The 13,319-nt window shown below is 35.6% G+C and overlaps 1 protein-coding gene across 2 annotated transcripts in view; it reads left to right on the top strand.

Annotated features, from left to right (window-relative positions):
• Positions 1-13,319, top strand: part of IFT74 (intraflagellar transport 74) — a 41,792-nt gene that overhangs the window by 14,840 nt on the left and 13,633 nt on the right. For both annotated transcript variants that reach the window (XR_005261575.2, XM_038170174.2), the window contains exons 8-13: positions 1,300-1,438; positions 2,507-2,569; positions 3,456-3,599; positions 4,265-4,305; positions 5,482-5,561; positions 8,798-8,851. Coding sequence is in view for 1 of the 2 variants with exons in the window: in XM_038170174.2 (XP_038026102.1) it covers positions 1,300-1,438; positions 2,507-2,569; positions 3,456-3,599; positions 4,265-4,305; positions 5,482-5,561; positions 8,798-8,851 (521 nt within the window). In the remaining variant the exon portion in view is untranslated. The remainder of the gene's footprint in view (positions 1-1,299; positions 1,439-2,506; positions 2,570-3,455; positions 3,600-4,264; positions 4,306-5,481; positions 5,562-8,797; positions 8,852-13,319) is intronic.

Here is a 13,319-nt window from a genome sequence, read left to right as displayed (position 1 = left end):
TCTTTCCTGAAGTCAGTTGCAAGATTGGTTACACTTCTGAATCTTTCCTCAGCAATCCTCAGCAATGGTGGAAACTCTGAGAAATGGCTGAGAGAGATGGAATTGTTTGATGGAGGGGTTAGGGGGTATCTTATCACATATGCAGCAATAAAGAAGATGGAGCTGGTCTCTTCTCAGTGATGCCCAAGGGCAGGATAAGAGTCAGTAAGCATAAATTGAAGTACAGGATATTTCATTTAAGCAGAAAAAAACTCGTCTATGGTAAAGGTGGCCATACTTTGAAACGTTTCCCAGACAAGTTGTGGAGTCTACGTTATTCAATGTAATCAAAAGCTGCCTGAACAAGACACTGACAATCTGTTCTATGTGATTGTGCTTTGCATAATGGCGCTGCACAAGCCAACCATAAGAGGTCCATTCCAACATCAACTGTACATGCTTCAATGAAATGTTCATTATTCTTTTATCCCAAGGTTGTCCTTGAGCAGTTCCATTATTTTGCATTGTCTTTGAAGCCTTAGGGCATTCTTGCCTGCTGTCATGGATCTAATAACATCAGTCACACAATTTAAAATTTTTGGTGTCTTGCAACTCAGGAAGAGTTAATGAAAAATGGAGAAAAATAGAGCTAATTTTGCAGGAGGCATTCTGAAAGCTAGCAGTGTAAACAATATTTTATGAACCGTAAAGGAAAGCCTTTTGAGGAAAAAGACTTACTGTTCAGTGTTTCAGGACTTTTAGTTCATTTCCTTTATCTTCAGCTACGCTCTCAAATTTCTTGACTAGCTTTCAGGAGTTTCACAGAAATCAGTAGACTCTATGTTAAGCAGTGAGAACAACACTTTATGCCTTCTTTGCTAGCTGCAGCTTATTGCAGTTGTGGTAACTGAATAGTATGTTCTCTTCACATGCATTCACAAATTATCTCCAGGTTCTTTATTTCAGACTGTCTGTTCTCATTCTAAGAATTCACTGATGCAGAGGAAAAAGGGGAAAAATATACTTCTGCCAGTTTTGAGGATTATCCAGGTTGACAGTGTTGTCACGTTGGGAAGTACTATATGGGCACAGTAAGGGCAAAGAATTCTTTATCTTCTGCATTCCACGATATGAATGTTTATATAGCTAATGCAACTCCAAGGAGATCAGATACAAGTAGGTAACTTGTTTTCTTGAAATCTGTGAAGTTTCTGTGTTAGAGGATCATTTTAGGGAGGCTGAAGGAATAGCAGAGTTTTAAATGTGTTCTTAAAGTAAACATGAACTAGTAAAAATAGCACAATTTTGTACCTTTTACAGCACAGAAAAGTTAATTCAAGCTGTGGAAGAAGATACTGAACGTGAAAAAGTTGCAGCAGATGACATCATAAAAGACATGTCTCCGGAAAATCAGGCTAAGTATATGGAGATGAAGACTGCAAATGAAAAACTCTCCCAGGTTGGTTCGTTTCATAGTACTTAACATAAAATGTTTCTAAACCTGGTCCTATTAGTTCCAGATACAATTTAAATATTAAAGTGAAAACTGAGCAATATAATAAAAAAACTTGCTGGTATCTTAAGCAATTGTAAGTGTCTGAAAAATAAACACAACAATGGACTGAAAACAAATACTTTGTGATTTTGTATTCCTTAAGAGCAAATTATTTTCATCATTTTCTTTTCTTGTTTGGGGATTGACATGCATATTTTAAAACCCTCTGTGGTGCTTGGTTGTTTGATCACATGTAAAAAGCAAGCAAAAGGGAAAAGAGAATCACAGTGTTTTTTCATTCACTTTAGTAGAAATTTTTCTTACCATGCTTAAAAATGAATCTGCGATTTTTTGTGCTTCTTGTATGTTTGCATATATTAGAAAATTAAGCTGGGCCTTTTAAAATGTTTGTGGCTTTGCTACTTATAATATTAACAAAACCAATAAAATCTTTAGGGTTAGAATAACCTCACCTAGGTTCAGGCATGTGGTCTTGGAATATTTCCCTGTAAAGTCTATACCAGAGAGACTGGTATCTTTTAAATCTAGTGCTTCCTAGCTGTCACAGGATGAACTGAATCACTAGTCAGGGCCTATCTGTGCCTTTATTGACTGAAACTGTGGTGACTAGTTCAGATTTTAAAATCTGACTTTAAATTTCTAAAGCAGAAATGATAAATTCCACCTTCAGTACTGATTTTAAGAAAAAGAAAAAAAAAAGTGTAAAAAAGGCAAGCAATTCTTGGTTATTGCCCAACAGCAAGTGAGAGGAATAAGAGTTTATTGGAAAATTTGTTTTCTGAAAATAAATGGATATTATGTCTGAGCTATTTGGAGAAGTCTTGATTTTTAAACTTTTAAGAAGACCAAGAAGAGATTTTCTCTTTTTAAGAGATATCTTTTTAAGAAGATACCTTCTTTTTAAGAAGAGATACTTTACAGCATCTTCTGGATGCTAGAATGAAGAATTTAAAAAGCAATCTAATCTCGCAGTAATTTTTTATCTAAATGTTGCATTTTTTTCCTCTTTAGGAATTGATTGTTCAACAGCAGGAATTGGACGCACTGAACATGAAGGAGGAGTCTCTAAGAGCTGTATGTATGATAAAAGCTGTTTCTGTACCAATTTTTGCTGAACTCTACTGTAATAAATAATACCTTTCTCATTAAATTTTCATATGCTGTAGGTTTGTGCTCTAGAATGAGAAGGCAAAGCCACCTCTCTGTTTTCCACCAATAATTTATAATTAGCTGTGGGTTAAAATGTTTTTGTTAGATACCAAGTACAAAACTTACTAGCTTTAGTTAGCCATATGGTTTTCAAATGTTTTGTGTGATGTGTGACTGATTTAGAATTACTCTCCGAAGATAAATGTGAAATTACCGCTCACGTTTTTCTAAGGAATTTGTGATACCTAATTTTTCAATATAATGTGGGAGCATGATTTTCTTGTTTCAAACGCGAATGTCATTTGAAGCACAAAGTGGTACCAGCTGAGATATTTTTTCTCCCACAAACATGTAAACACACACTTCTAATACGCTGTTTTACATTACTAGAATTAGAAGCTTCTCACATTGGGTCTCTCATGGATCTGCAAGGATCCATAAGCTGAAACCTACAGTCATGTATGTCTTCAGAAAACACCACTTTTGAATACTTGTAGACATTTTTCTATTCCTTTGGAATGCTGTATATTGTTTGTGTTTCCCTAGAAATGATAAAATAGCAGTAAATCTACTCAAAAGGTTGGCCTGAGAATGAACTCATTGAGCAAGAAATGCCGACTGGTATATACTGTTCCAAAAGTGCATTTTTGAGATTACAGGTTATATTCATTCTTTATACTGCCTCTGTACCGTTTGTAACAAGTGAGCTTCACTTTCAATGTATGGTTAAGTGTCATTCAATTAAAACAATTTCTGCAATGTTCTCTTGCAGTCTGGAAGTTGGTAGTAGGTGTTTTGTTTCTCCCAACAGGAAATAGCACACTCCCTGGTGAGACAGGAGGCTGTGCAGCTGTATGAAAAGCTCCATGAGCTTGAGGAACGTCAAAATCAAATGATTGCTGAGGACAAGAACATGGAATCTCCACAGGAGGAAAGAGAGAGATTACTAAAGCAGGCAAGAACATAAAATGGTATCATTTAAAGGATTCTCTAAGTCAGTCAGTATATTAATGGATGATGGAGAAAGAAAAATACTTGGTTTTGAACCTTGCCATTATTTAGTCTTTAACCAGCACAAACCATCTGGAATTAAGTACAGGTAATGAATGGGCTGGAAGGGATGCTTCAGGTTCAGCCATAACAAAATTGGCACAGTCAGTTTCTCAGATGGTTGACTTGTTCAAATTCATCAGTCCTGTTGGGATGGGAAAAATGATCCTATTGATATTATAGCGTAACTCTAAACTGCATCATTTTGGGATAGTGTGCAGATGTACTAATCAAGAAACAATCTTATTACTTTGTAAGGGAGCGTGCCATGTTATATAGCCATTCATGCATATATACTATGTGGATTATTGTACTGAACAGCACTCATAAGTATGTCTGATTTTTAAATATGTATGGAGGAAGCAGGGGAGCATTTGGAAGAGATCAAATTTAAATAATAACACTTCTCTCAGTGAAGAGCTGTTGTTGGAAAACGTGACGACAAGTTTGTGAAATCATATGCTTAGTTTCTATTCCTCGTGTACTGAATTAAGAATTATTTTTTAGATTTCTCCTTTCTTCATTTGTAGATGTTATTTCATATGTTACAGTTGGTATTCTTTTCTATAGGTTAAAGAAGATAGTCAAGAAATAGCAAGCATGGAAAGACAGTGAGTAATCCCATTTTATTGTTGTTCATATTCCACTTAGCCCCTACAGAGAGAGATTAATCCTGTAACAATTTCACCATATGTTACATCCTCTACTGGTTTTAACCTTCCACAATAAACAGGACATATCCTTCTGCTGCAGCTAAATGATTTTTGTAGTACTAGACCATTTAGGTCAGCATAAGATATTTCCTATCTTCATGAATATGCCTTAATAATAGCACTAACATAAATTTATTTAGGGCTGCAGAACACATTCCAAGAGCTGTTCATTGCAAGCCCATTTTTAAGATTTTGTTGTTGTTGTTTCAGTTTCTTAAGCCTGTAGAATTAAAAAGTTGCTTACAGAAATTTCAATTCTGAAGAGTAACAGGGCATTGCTTCTTACTTCTCAGTTACTACACCTTTCTGTAGATTTGCAAGAAGCTCTTTTAATATTATAATACATAGTAATATGTTATGAGGGACAGATAGAGTAGTATATTTCTGTAATCTTGAGGGTTTTTTTTTTTTTTCTTTAAAGAAGATTTTAAATAATTATTGTATTCTCCTAGAAACAATTTTAAACTCTTCTTACAAGTACTTTCAGTTTTAATCATTGGTTAATTTTTAATGCATTGTCACCTTTTGATTGGCTAATAAGTTACTTAACAGAATTCTTGGTAAGAAGCAGTAACAGAGAAATTTATTTGAGAATTTACAGAAGAATGTTTCTAAGGTATTTTTCTTCCTCATTTCAATTAATTATCCATAGATACAGTGTTTTATCTGGCAATTTCTTAACAGATTTTAGTGAGCACATAGGTAATTTTTACATAATACAGTCACTTGATGGAGTTTGCCAATTACATTGTACGTTGCAGAGCTGCATAGCAACCAGAAGAGGGGCCAGTTGAGTAAGGTAAAAGCTACTGATGACGCAAAATTGCTTTTAATGGAAAAGAGCAGCAGTACTTATACTTACTAAGATGGACTATGTATATTAAATACAGATTGTGACTAAAGTGAAAGGTACATTGCACGTATGTTTTATAATAACGTTAATCCTAATGTTATCTTGTTTTTGAAAAACTTAGGTTTGTTATTTTGATTCTGATTCTTCTCTCCATTTTTCTTTAAAAATGTAAGTATTTTACAAAGCAGTTTTAACCATGGATTTCATAATCTTTTTATTAGGCTGGCAGAAGTAAAAGAAAAAACAAACCACTTTAAAAAGGTTATTCAACGACTTGATACGGATTTGGAGAATCATCAAGGTAATATCACTTCAGTTGTGGTATACCATGCAGGGATTTACTTGGAAAAGATGCCATGCCCGTGTTACACTGTGAATGTTAAGTGCTTGAAAACTTTTGAATTTATGCAAATACCCAATTGTTCACTATCAGGAGAAAGTTTCATGTCTTTTGAGTTTATGCAAATACCTATTCATCACTATCAGAAGAAAGTTTTGTGAAAGTTTTGTGCAGACTTCTCAGAGAAGCTGAAAAATGACCAGTACACACTTAATACTGGAGCATTCATCAACGTTGTTGTGCTTGGTAAACTACTGTATAAAAAAATAGTGCAGTTCTCTGGCTTTCTGTCCTAATACCTGTCTGAAAGTGTGAGAATGTTTAAACTAATACCAATGTGTAAAGTAGCTGGAACTCAGTTTGATTTTTTATCTGTCTTGGACACTCCTTATGTTGATCTCTGCAACAGTTTGAGAATTGCCTAAAAATGGTGTTAGCTTAGAAACTTTACTCTGCAAACACCCAGTGTCGTTATATTAGGCTAATCCCAACATAGGTTGGGATTTGTTTTAGCACTGGAAGTTATGGTTCAGGAGAAGTAGCTTAGTTTGAGTATAGGCCCTCAACAGCTCTGGAAGATTCTCCTTAAAATGGAAATTCATACCTTGGGAAACCTATTGTTTAATTATAGTGGATTCTGGTTAGGTAGGAGTTAGATAAATATGTGTATATATTTTGGAAAACCTTAGAACAAGCTATTTAACTTCCGTGGAACTGATAAATTGATGATTTTGATTTTTTTAATTTATACATTTTCATGGGTAAACAATGTTAAAGTTAGCTGTGAATTTATTCAAAGTGAACAGGTATTCCTAAAAATGACCCTAAATGATCCCTCTCATATTTTGCATTATGAAGTATTTAATATTTTTCCATATGTTTCATTATTTTAATGCAAATAATTTATTAAAATTGTTCTATTAGCTATTTCCAGACAAAATAATTTTTAGTTTTACTATCCTGCTTTTATTTTGTTGTTGTTGTTGTTGTATCTTTGGAGAAATGCAGAAGGTAAGAAGTGAGTTGCTTTTCACCTTTTATAGTTAGATTTGCACATAAAGTAATTCATTGCTGGTCTGTACTTCTTTTGGCATTCTAGATGTTGTATTGACAAAGAGGATTTAACACACAGGCAGCAGAAGGCACATGCTCTCCTTCAACATACAAGTAACAGTCAGGATATGCAGAATAAAGCTACCTCATGATTTTATCTAAAAGTGTGTTGAGCCAGAGTTTGATTTGCAACAGTGTTGTAGAAGAAAATAGGTTTAAGGCTTATCAGTTGCAACTTGCAAATAGCTACAGTTTAGAAGTGGGTTCTGCCTGGTCTGTTTCAATATAAGAGTTGTGGCATGGTCAAACGCCTTATATTAAGTCTACAAAGGGTGCAGTATGCAGAGTGGGAAAGCGTCTGCTTTCAAAGTTTGGTTGTCCTAGCGTTTGAGGCTGCAGTTGATACAGTTATATCTGACAGTGCCAGCATTGTACTACCCTGCATTAGTTGTATTCATCTGCATTGTTTTACCCCATTTATGCATAAAGAATGTGTGCCTATAACATATTTGTGGAAATGGTTAACATGCATAACTTGATTATGACATGAATGCTGTGTGTAGCAACAAAAAGAGTAACTAACTCATAAAGACCTTTCTTAAATTGTTAGTAGAATCAATAATTCTTTTATGTACTAAAGCACTTGATTCTCTCTTGTCTACTTCTTTGTCCTTGAGATTCCTGTCCTCCCTCCTTCTCCAGTCAACTTACTTCAGGCTCAGTATTTAAATTGCATATTTCAAAGCATTCACAAAATTTCAGGTCTTACAAGTTTTTTGAATAAAATTTAAGGAAAATTAACCAGTCAAAAAAAAAAAAAAGTTACAACTAGGAAGTGTTTGAATATTTCAGGATTCATATTTCAGTGCTTGGAACATTTTGAAAGAATAGGAAAAACAAAGTAAGTAAACTATAAGTAGGGTTTTTTGTTCAGTTTTCACTTAACTGGGTAAGTTTTTCACTTGTTTATCTTGTTTATTGTATTTTTAATTATATGCTGCATATATTAGCATCTAGTTTTATTGATTACTCAAAGTCAGCATTACCTGATAATGGAATAGATATAGTATTTCATAAATTGAATGAAAGGCTAAACCATTGATGGAATAATGCCAGCTTTTAAAGAAAAATTATCTGTAAAGGCATTTTAAAGATAAAGGTCTTTAATTCAAATATCTTTTTATTTAAAAGTTTGGATGATTGCATAGATCTATTTCATGGCTCATTGTAATTAGACTTTTTGAAGACTAGAACAGACTTTAAGTTATCAAGTATTGGATACTTGCCTTGCAAAATGAAAGAGAGTCTAGCAAGGAACAAAGTGGCAGCTACAAGGAAGCTGAAGAAAAATTACTGTCCCTTAGGGGTTTGTGGGTGTTTGTATATACTAGATAAAAAGGAAAGCAGGGGAGTATATAAGTAAAAAGACCTTGGTAAATTTGCTTGCTCTGTTATATCTATATCTATTGTTATTCTTTTTCTTTATATTTTTTTAAAGTCACAACCTCAAGCTGAAAATTAATCAATGAATAAAACTCAAACAATTAAAAATTTAGATGTTTGCAACTTAAGGTTGTTGATAGCAGTTGAATTTTCTTGGCTTCATGAAACCTGTGGCAAATACAGCAACTCTACCATTTTACTAGTACATTTTAATTAAGAGCTGTTTATAGTCAATTGTTAGACACAAAGATGGACTGATTATATCATAGTCATTACTCCTAATAGCAATGTAAAGAACATGTTGGAAAGGGTCTTTTAAAACTTTTTGTGCATTTCATTTTCCTCTACCAGTTTTCTTGTTTATTTCCTGAGATTGTCATGCTGGCTTACAAGCTGCTTATCCTTATGAACATCCATTTTAATATGTGAAAGTGCCATTGAATTGTCTTGTGTTAAATGAAGACACACAAAGCTTAACTAACCATGCTGCCCAAAAACATGAAAGCATTCTTTCTCTATTGTTGAAATTCAACTGACTTAAGAAAAATCGTGCCGACTTCCTTTGTTCAAACCAAGTACTTATCCTACTCTTATTTATGAAAAATCCTGACCTCTAAAAGGTTCTAAAAATTGCACCGAGACTGGTTTATTAAGATAATTATCTTATTTTTTACATTTTTTACATGTTACATTTCTTGCAGGAGAGGAAAATTGGAAATACAAGGAGCTGAAGAAGAGAGAAGAAAGCATGGACAGTAAGATGTCTAATATACTTTAATTCCACTAAAATACAGGTTTTCTTGTACTGTTTTCACTTTGTTAATTTAGCACTGAAAAGAACTGATCTCCTGATCTTTGCATAAAAGTTTCTGTGTTCTGTCTCAGGACAAGATAATTGATAATTTAAGATTTACAGGACACTCACAAATATTTGAAGTGTCTTTCAAGGCTTTTTATCAAATGTTAAGTGTCTTAGGAACAGCTTTATTTTGTGAAATAGTGCTGAAATTAATTTTAAAGTGAACTTAAATGAGAGACATAAAACCAGCTGGTCAGGTCTGATTAATAGAAGCAAAACTTTAGAATTGGGATGCATAAATATCACATAAACCTTTAAAATTAAGGCTTTTCATATGTGTTTATTCAAGATGAATGCTACTAAAGTTCTGCTCCATATTAAAAAATTCTCATGTTATGAAGATCTCAGCAGCGTCTAGCAAAAGAATGAAGAGAGAACTGTTTTTAAAGTATATTCCATAGCTACTATATTACAGTAGGAAATTTACAAAAACTGTTGGTCTGCTACTCAGCAAAGGGGAAAATGATCAACAAATATGCCATGAAGTGTCTAATAGTATAACAGTGCTCTCTAATACTGTTCAGTGTAACTTAAGGCTAGCATGATTGAAAACAAGGTCTCAGATGACAATGAGGGAATATGGGTGGCAGCATACGTACAGAGTCACTGGATTTTCAAATTACCTGAACTTTATCAGAGGATACTGATGCAGCTCTAGAGCTGTTTGAGATTAATTGAGAGATTTGTGGTTAACATATACAAATCTGGGAATAGAGCAAGTATTTTAACAGTCTTGAAGAAGAGTAGCCAGAAAAATATACATCAGGCACCTTAGCATCAATTTCCAGAAAGACTGTGGAAAAAATAATCAAGCAAACAACGTTAATATTACAAAACATGATTATGAGTAACGATTACATTGATTGGTCAAGAACAAACAACTAATTTCCTTTTTTGACTGAAAAATACAGCAGACTAAGGGGGGAGAAGCAGGTGTTCTGTCTCAGGTAATTTTCTTAGAAGCAAGGAATGGAAATATGGTCCGATTATTAGCCTATGTTGTGCATTTCCTTAACAAATTATTGATTATTAAGGATTCATTGTCAAGAAGAATGGAAGGATGTGTTGAGTGGAATTTTGCAGGGTGTTTGGTTCAATTTTTTTTAGTCAGTTGGATGACAAGATATAGAGTAAATAAATATTTTCACAAAAAATAGCTACATTGGAAAAACTGAAGTCATGATGGAGAACAAGGTTAGAATTTAAAATATGACAGATTTTAAAAGATGTAGAAAAAAATTGACAAGGGTAAGTGTAAGATCATACCTGGGCAGGGGTAATCAGCCACAAGGAGCAGTTCCTCAGGCACAAATCACATGATCTTGTTGAATGAAGTGATCTTGTTCTTTGTGCATTAAGGAAGGCTTCAGACGGAGCATTGTTTTTAGTTCTGCTCAATGCACGTGAAGATAGAGGTTGTCTGTCTGAGGTGTGACTGATAAAGGATACAGAAAACATGACCTGTGAGGAAATTTTAAAGAATAGAGAATTTAGGAAAGTCATCAAATACATGAAAAGGCTGTTTCAGAGAATAAGTGAATAATGTATCTGTACATATAGATGAGGGATAGAAAAGGAGAAAAGGAGTAATAAACATATAGTCATGGAAGGACTTCAGGTTGAATGTTAGGAAACCCTTTATAAGGTTAAAACTCACCAAGCATTGGAATAGGTTGATGAGGAGGATTATAAAATGTCTTTCATGAACCCTCTGTTAAGACAAGTGCATACAAACATCTGAGACATGCTTTTGTGAATCTGTAGAACATGTAGGACTTAGATGAAGCAAGATCAATCAGACAGGTATGATAAAAAGGAAAGAGGCTTTCTTGCAGGAAGACAATGAGATTAGAGATAAATATGGACCCTATAGAAAGTCTTTGAATAAATGCAAAGAAGGTTTAAAAACAGCCTAAAAAGGTCCAGAATGGCAAAGGAAAGAAATGCTGATGAAATCATATAGGTGCAATGCCTAGGTCCTAATTCCACAGTTTCAGACTCTGTTTTATAAAATGGTTTATTTGTGGATATATAGTGCACTAGTTCAGTCTCTAGAGAATTACTAGCTAATAAAGTCTGCTGTGTCTATCTTTATTTCACGTTTTTGAATGTCTGAGAAAACTTTTTTTTTCATGGAGGTGCTTTAATTTCAGGTTATTGGCCTGAAATTAAATTAGGTTTGGCTTTAACTATGTCTCCAGTTACAAGTTCACAGCAGTACTGGCAAAAGGTAAACTTTCTTATATTCTTGTCAAGTACTGTTTGTTACAGGTGTTTTTCAGTCTGTCAGCAGGACCAAAGCTTTATCTCAACTTTTTGAGCTAACTAAATTTGCATTAGAACTAGTAATTACTTTTAGCAATTAGCTGTGCACATTACAGATGTGCAGTCTAATTGGCCTCTAAGAATTCCAAGTATCTTTCATCCTGAAATCATTGCCTCGGGGATAGCCTTTGTAGTATGTAAGTATTGTCCCCTTGCTCCAATAATATAAATTATTGAAGCACGCTCCCTGAAAGTTTTACAAGCTGTAATCTGTGAAGCTTTTGTATTAATTCTTTGATGGAAAGCAATGCAGATCATGTTCAGATATTGCAACAGCTCTCTTACTTATAAATCTTAAATTAGTTGATAATTTAAAAGATATTATTGAAAAATACTGGTTGCTCCGTGATCCACATTGCTCTAGTCAGTCCTCATCCCATCAGGATTTGTTAGTATTTCCATTTAGTAGTCCCTCCTGTTATATATCTCTCTTCCCAAATGATCCATCTTGCATTTACTATCATCTAATCCCCCTTGTTCAATTACGCACTTCTCCCATTTTTTGTCCAACTAGAAATTTAGCAAGCTTTTACATTTCCTCTATGCTCCTATATAGTTAAATATATTTCAGGTGGAGAGCCACCAGGTGACAGGTGGTCATTAAGGTACAGACCTGGGTGTCATCTTGCTGTCCATGTGATGTGTCCAGCACCTTTTATCATTATGTCTGTCACCAGGAATATGATTTCATATGCCTGGGACACAAGTACAGACTGCACAGCAACATTACAGCTGTCTTGTCAGATTCAGTTGGACACTTACAGGAATGATGATAAAAGGTAGATGTTAGCAAAGGGACATAGCATAGCAAGTAGGAGATAATACCAGGTGGATAATAGTCTCAGGTGCTTAGCAGTGCATGTTATTTAGTCCAAGCCTTTAGAGATAGTGAAGTTACCTGTTTCCATTAGTTGGTAGCCCATTTCAATAGCACTCACAAAAATGAAGACTGACAGCTGCTGGGACAAGCATTCAGAAAGATGTCAGAAATGATGGTGATGAAACTCCTTTCCCATTGACTGGCAACCCTCACCTAAACAATATCAAAGAAGATATCAAATATCAAAGAATATCAAATATTAAGCATGTCAAGGTTGGGGGAAGTACTGAGCATAGGGATTGGGGCTGGGTGGAGCACTGCATCACAACCATTGCCACAAAAAAAGAAGGGAGAGTCTTAGGGATTGGAGACTCCTTGCTGAGGGGCACTGAGGCCCTCATTTGTCGCTGAGATAACCTATCTAGAGAGGTGTGCTGTCTTCCTGGAGCAAGTGTCAGACACATTAGGAAGGCTCATTAAACTGGAGGAGTACTGTCCTCTTGTTGTCATTCAGGTTGGATCCCGGGAAGCTGCAACTAGAAAAATGAGAAATACTAAAAAGGACTTTGCATCTGTGGGAAGGTTGTTGAAGGGATCAGGGGTGCAGGTAGTGTTCTCCTTTGTCCTCCGTCTGGGTGACGGGGACCCAGAAAGAAGGAGGAGAACGGGACAGGTGAATGACTGGCTGAGGGGGTGATGTCTGGACCAAGGATTTGGCTGCCCAAGATCGAAATACCCATTTGAGAAGCCTCTCTTTAATATCTTTATCGATGATCTGGGTGAGGGCATTGAGTGCACCCTCAGTAAGTTCGCAGATGACACCAAGTTAGGTGCGTGTGTCGATCTGCTCGAGGGTAGGAAGGCTCTGCAGGAGGATCTGGATAGGCTGCACCGATGGGCTGAGGTCAACTGTATGCAGTTCAACAAGGCCAAGTGCCGGGTCCTGCACCTGGGATGCAATAACCCCAAGCAGAGCTACAGGCTGGGAGTTGAGTGGTTGGAAAGCTGCCAGGCAGAGAAGGACCTGGGAGTGATGGTGGACAGTTGGCTGAATATGAGCCATCAGTGTGCTCAGGTGGCCAAGAAGGCCAACAGCATCCTGGCTTGCATAAGAAACAGTGTGGCCAGCAGGGCTAGGGAGGTGATCGTCCCCCTGTACTTGGCTCTGGTGAGGCCGCACCTCGAGTACTGTGTTCAGTTTTGGGCCCCTCGCTACAAG

This window comes from Anas platyrhynchos, chromosome Z (genome assembly GCF_047663525.1).
Source record: "Anas platyrhynchos isolate ZD024472 breed Pekin duck chromosome Z, IASCAAS_PekinDuck_T2T, whole genome shotgun sequence".
NCBI classification, from domain to species: domain Eukaryota; kingdom Metazoa; phylum Chordata; class Aves; order Anseriformes; family Anatidae; genus Anas; species Anas platyrhynchos.
This window is presented reverse-complemented; position numbering and strand designations above follow the sequence as displayed.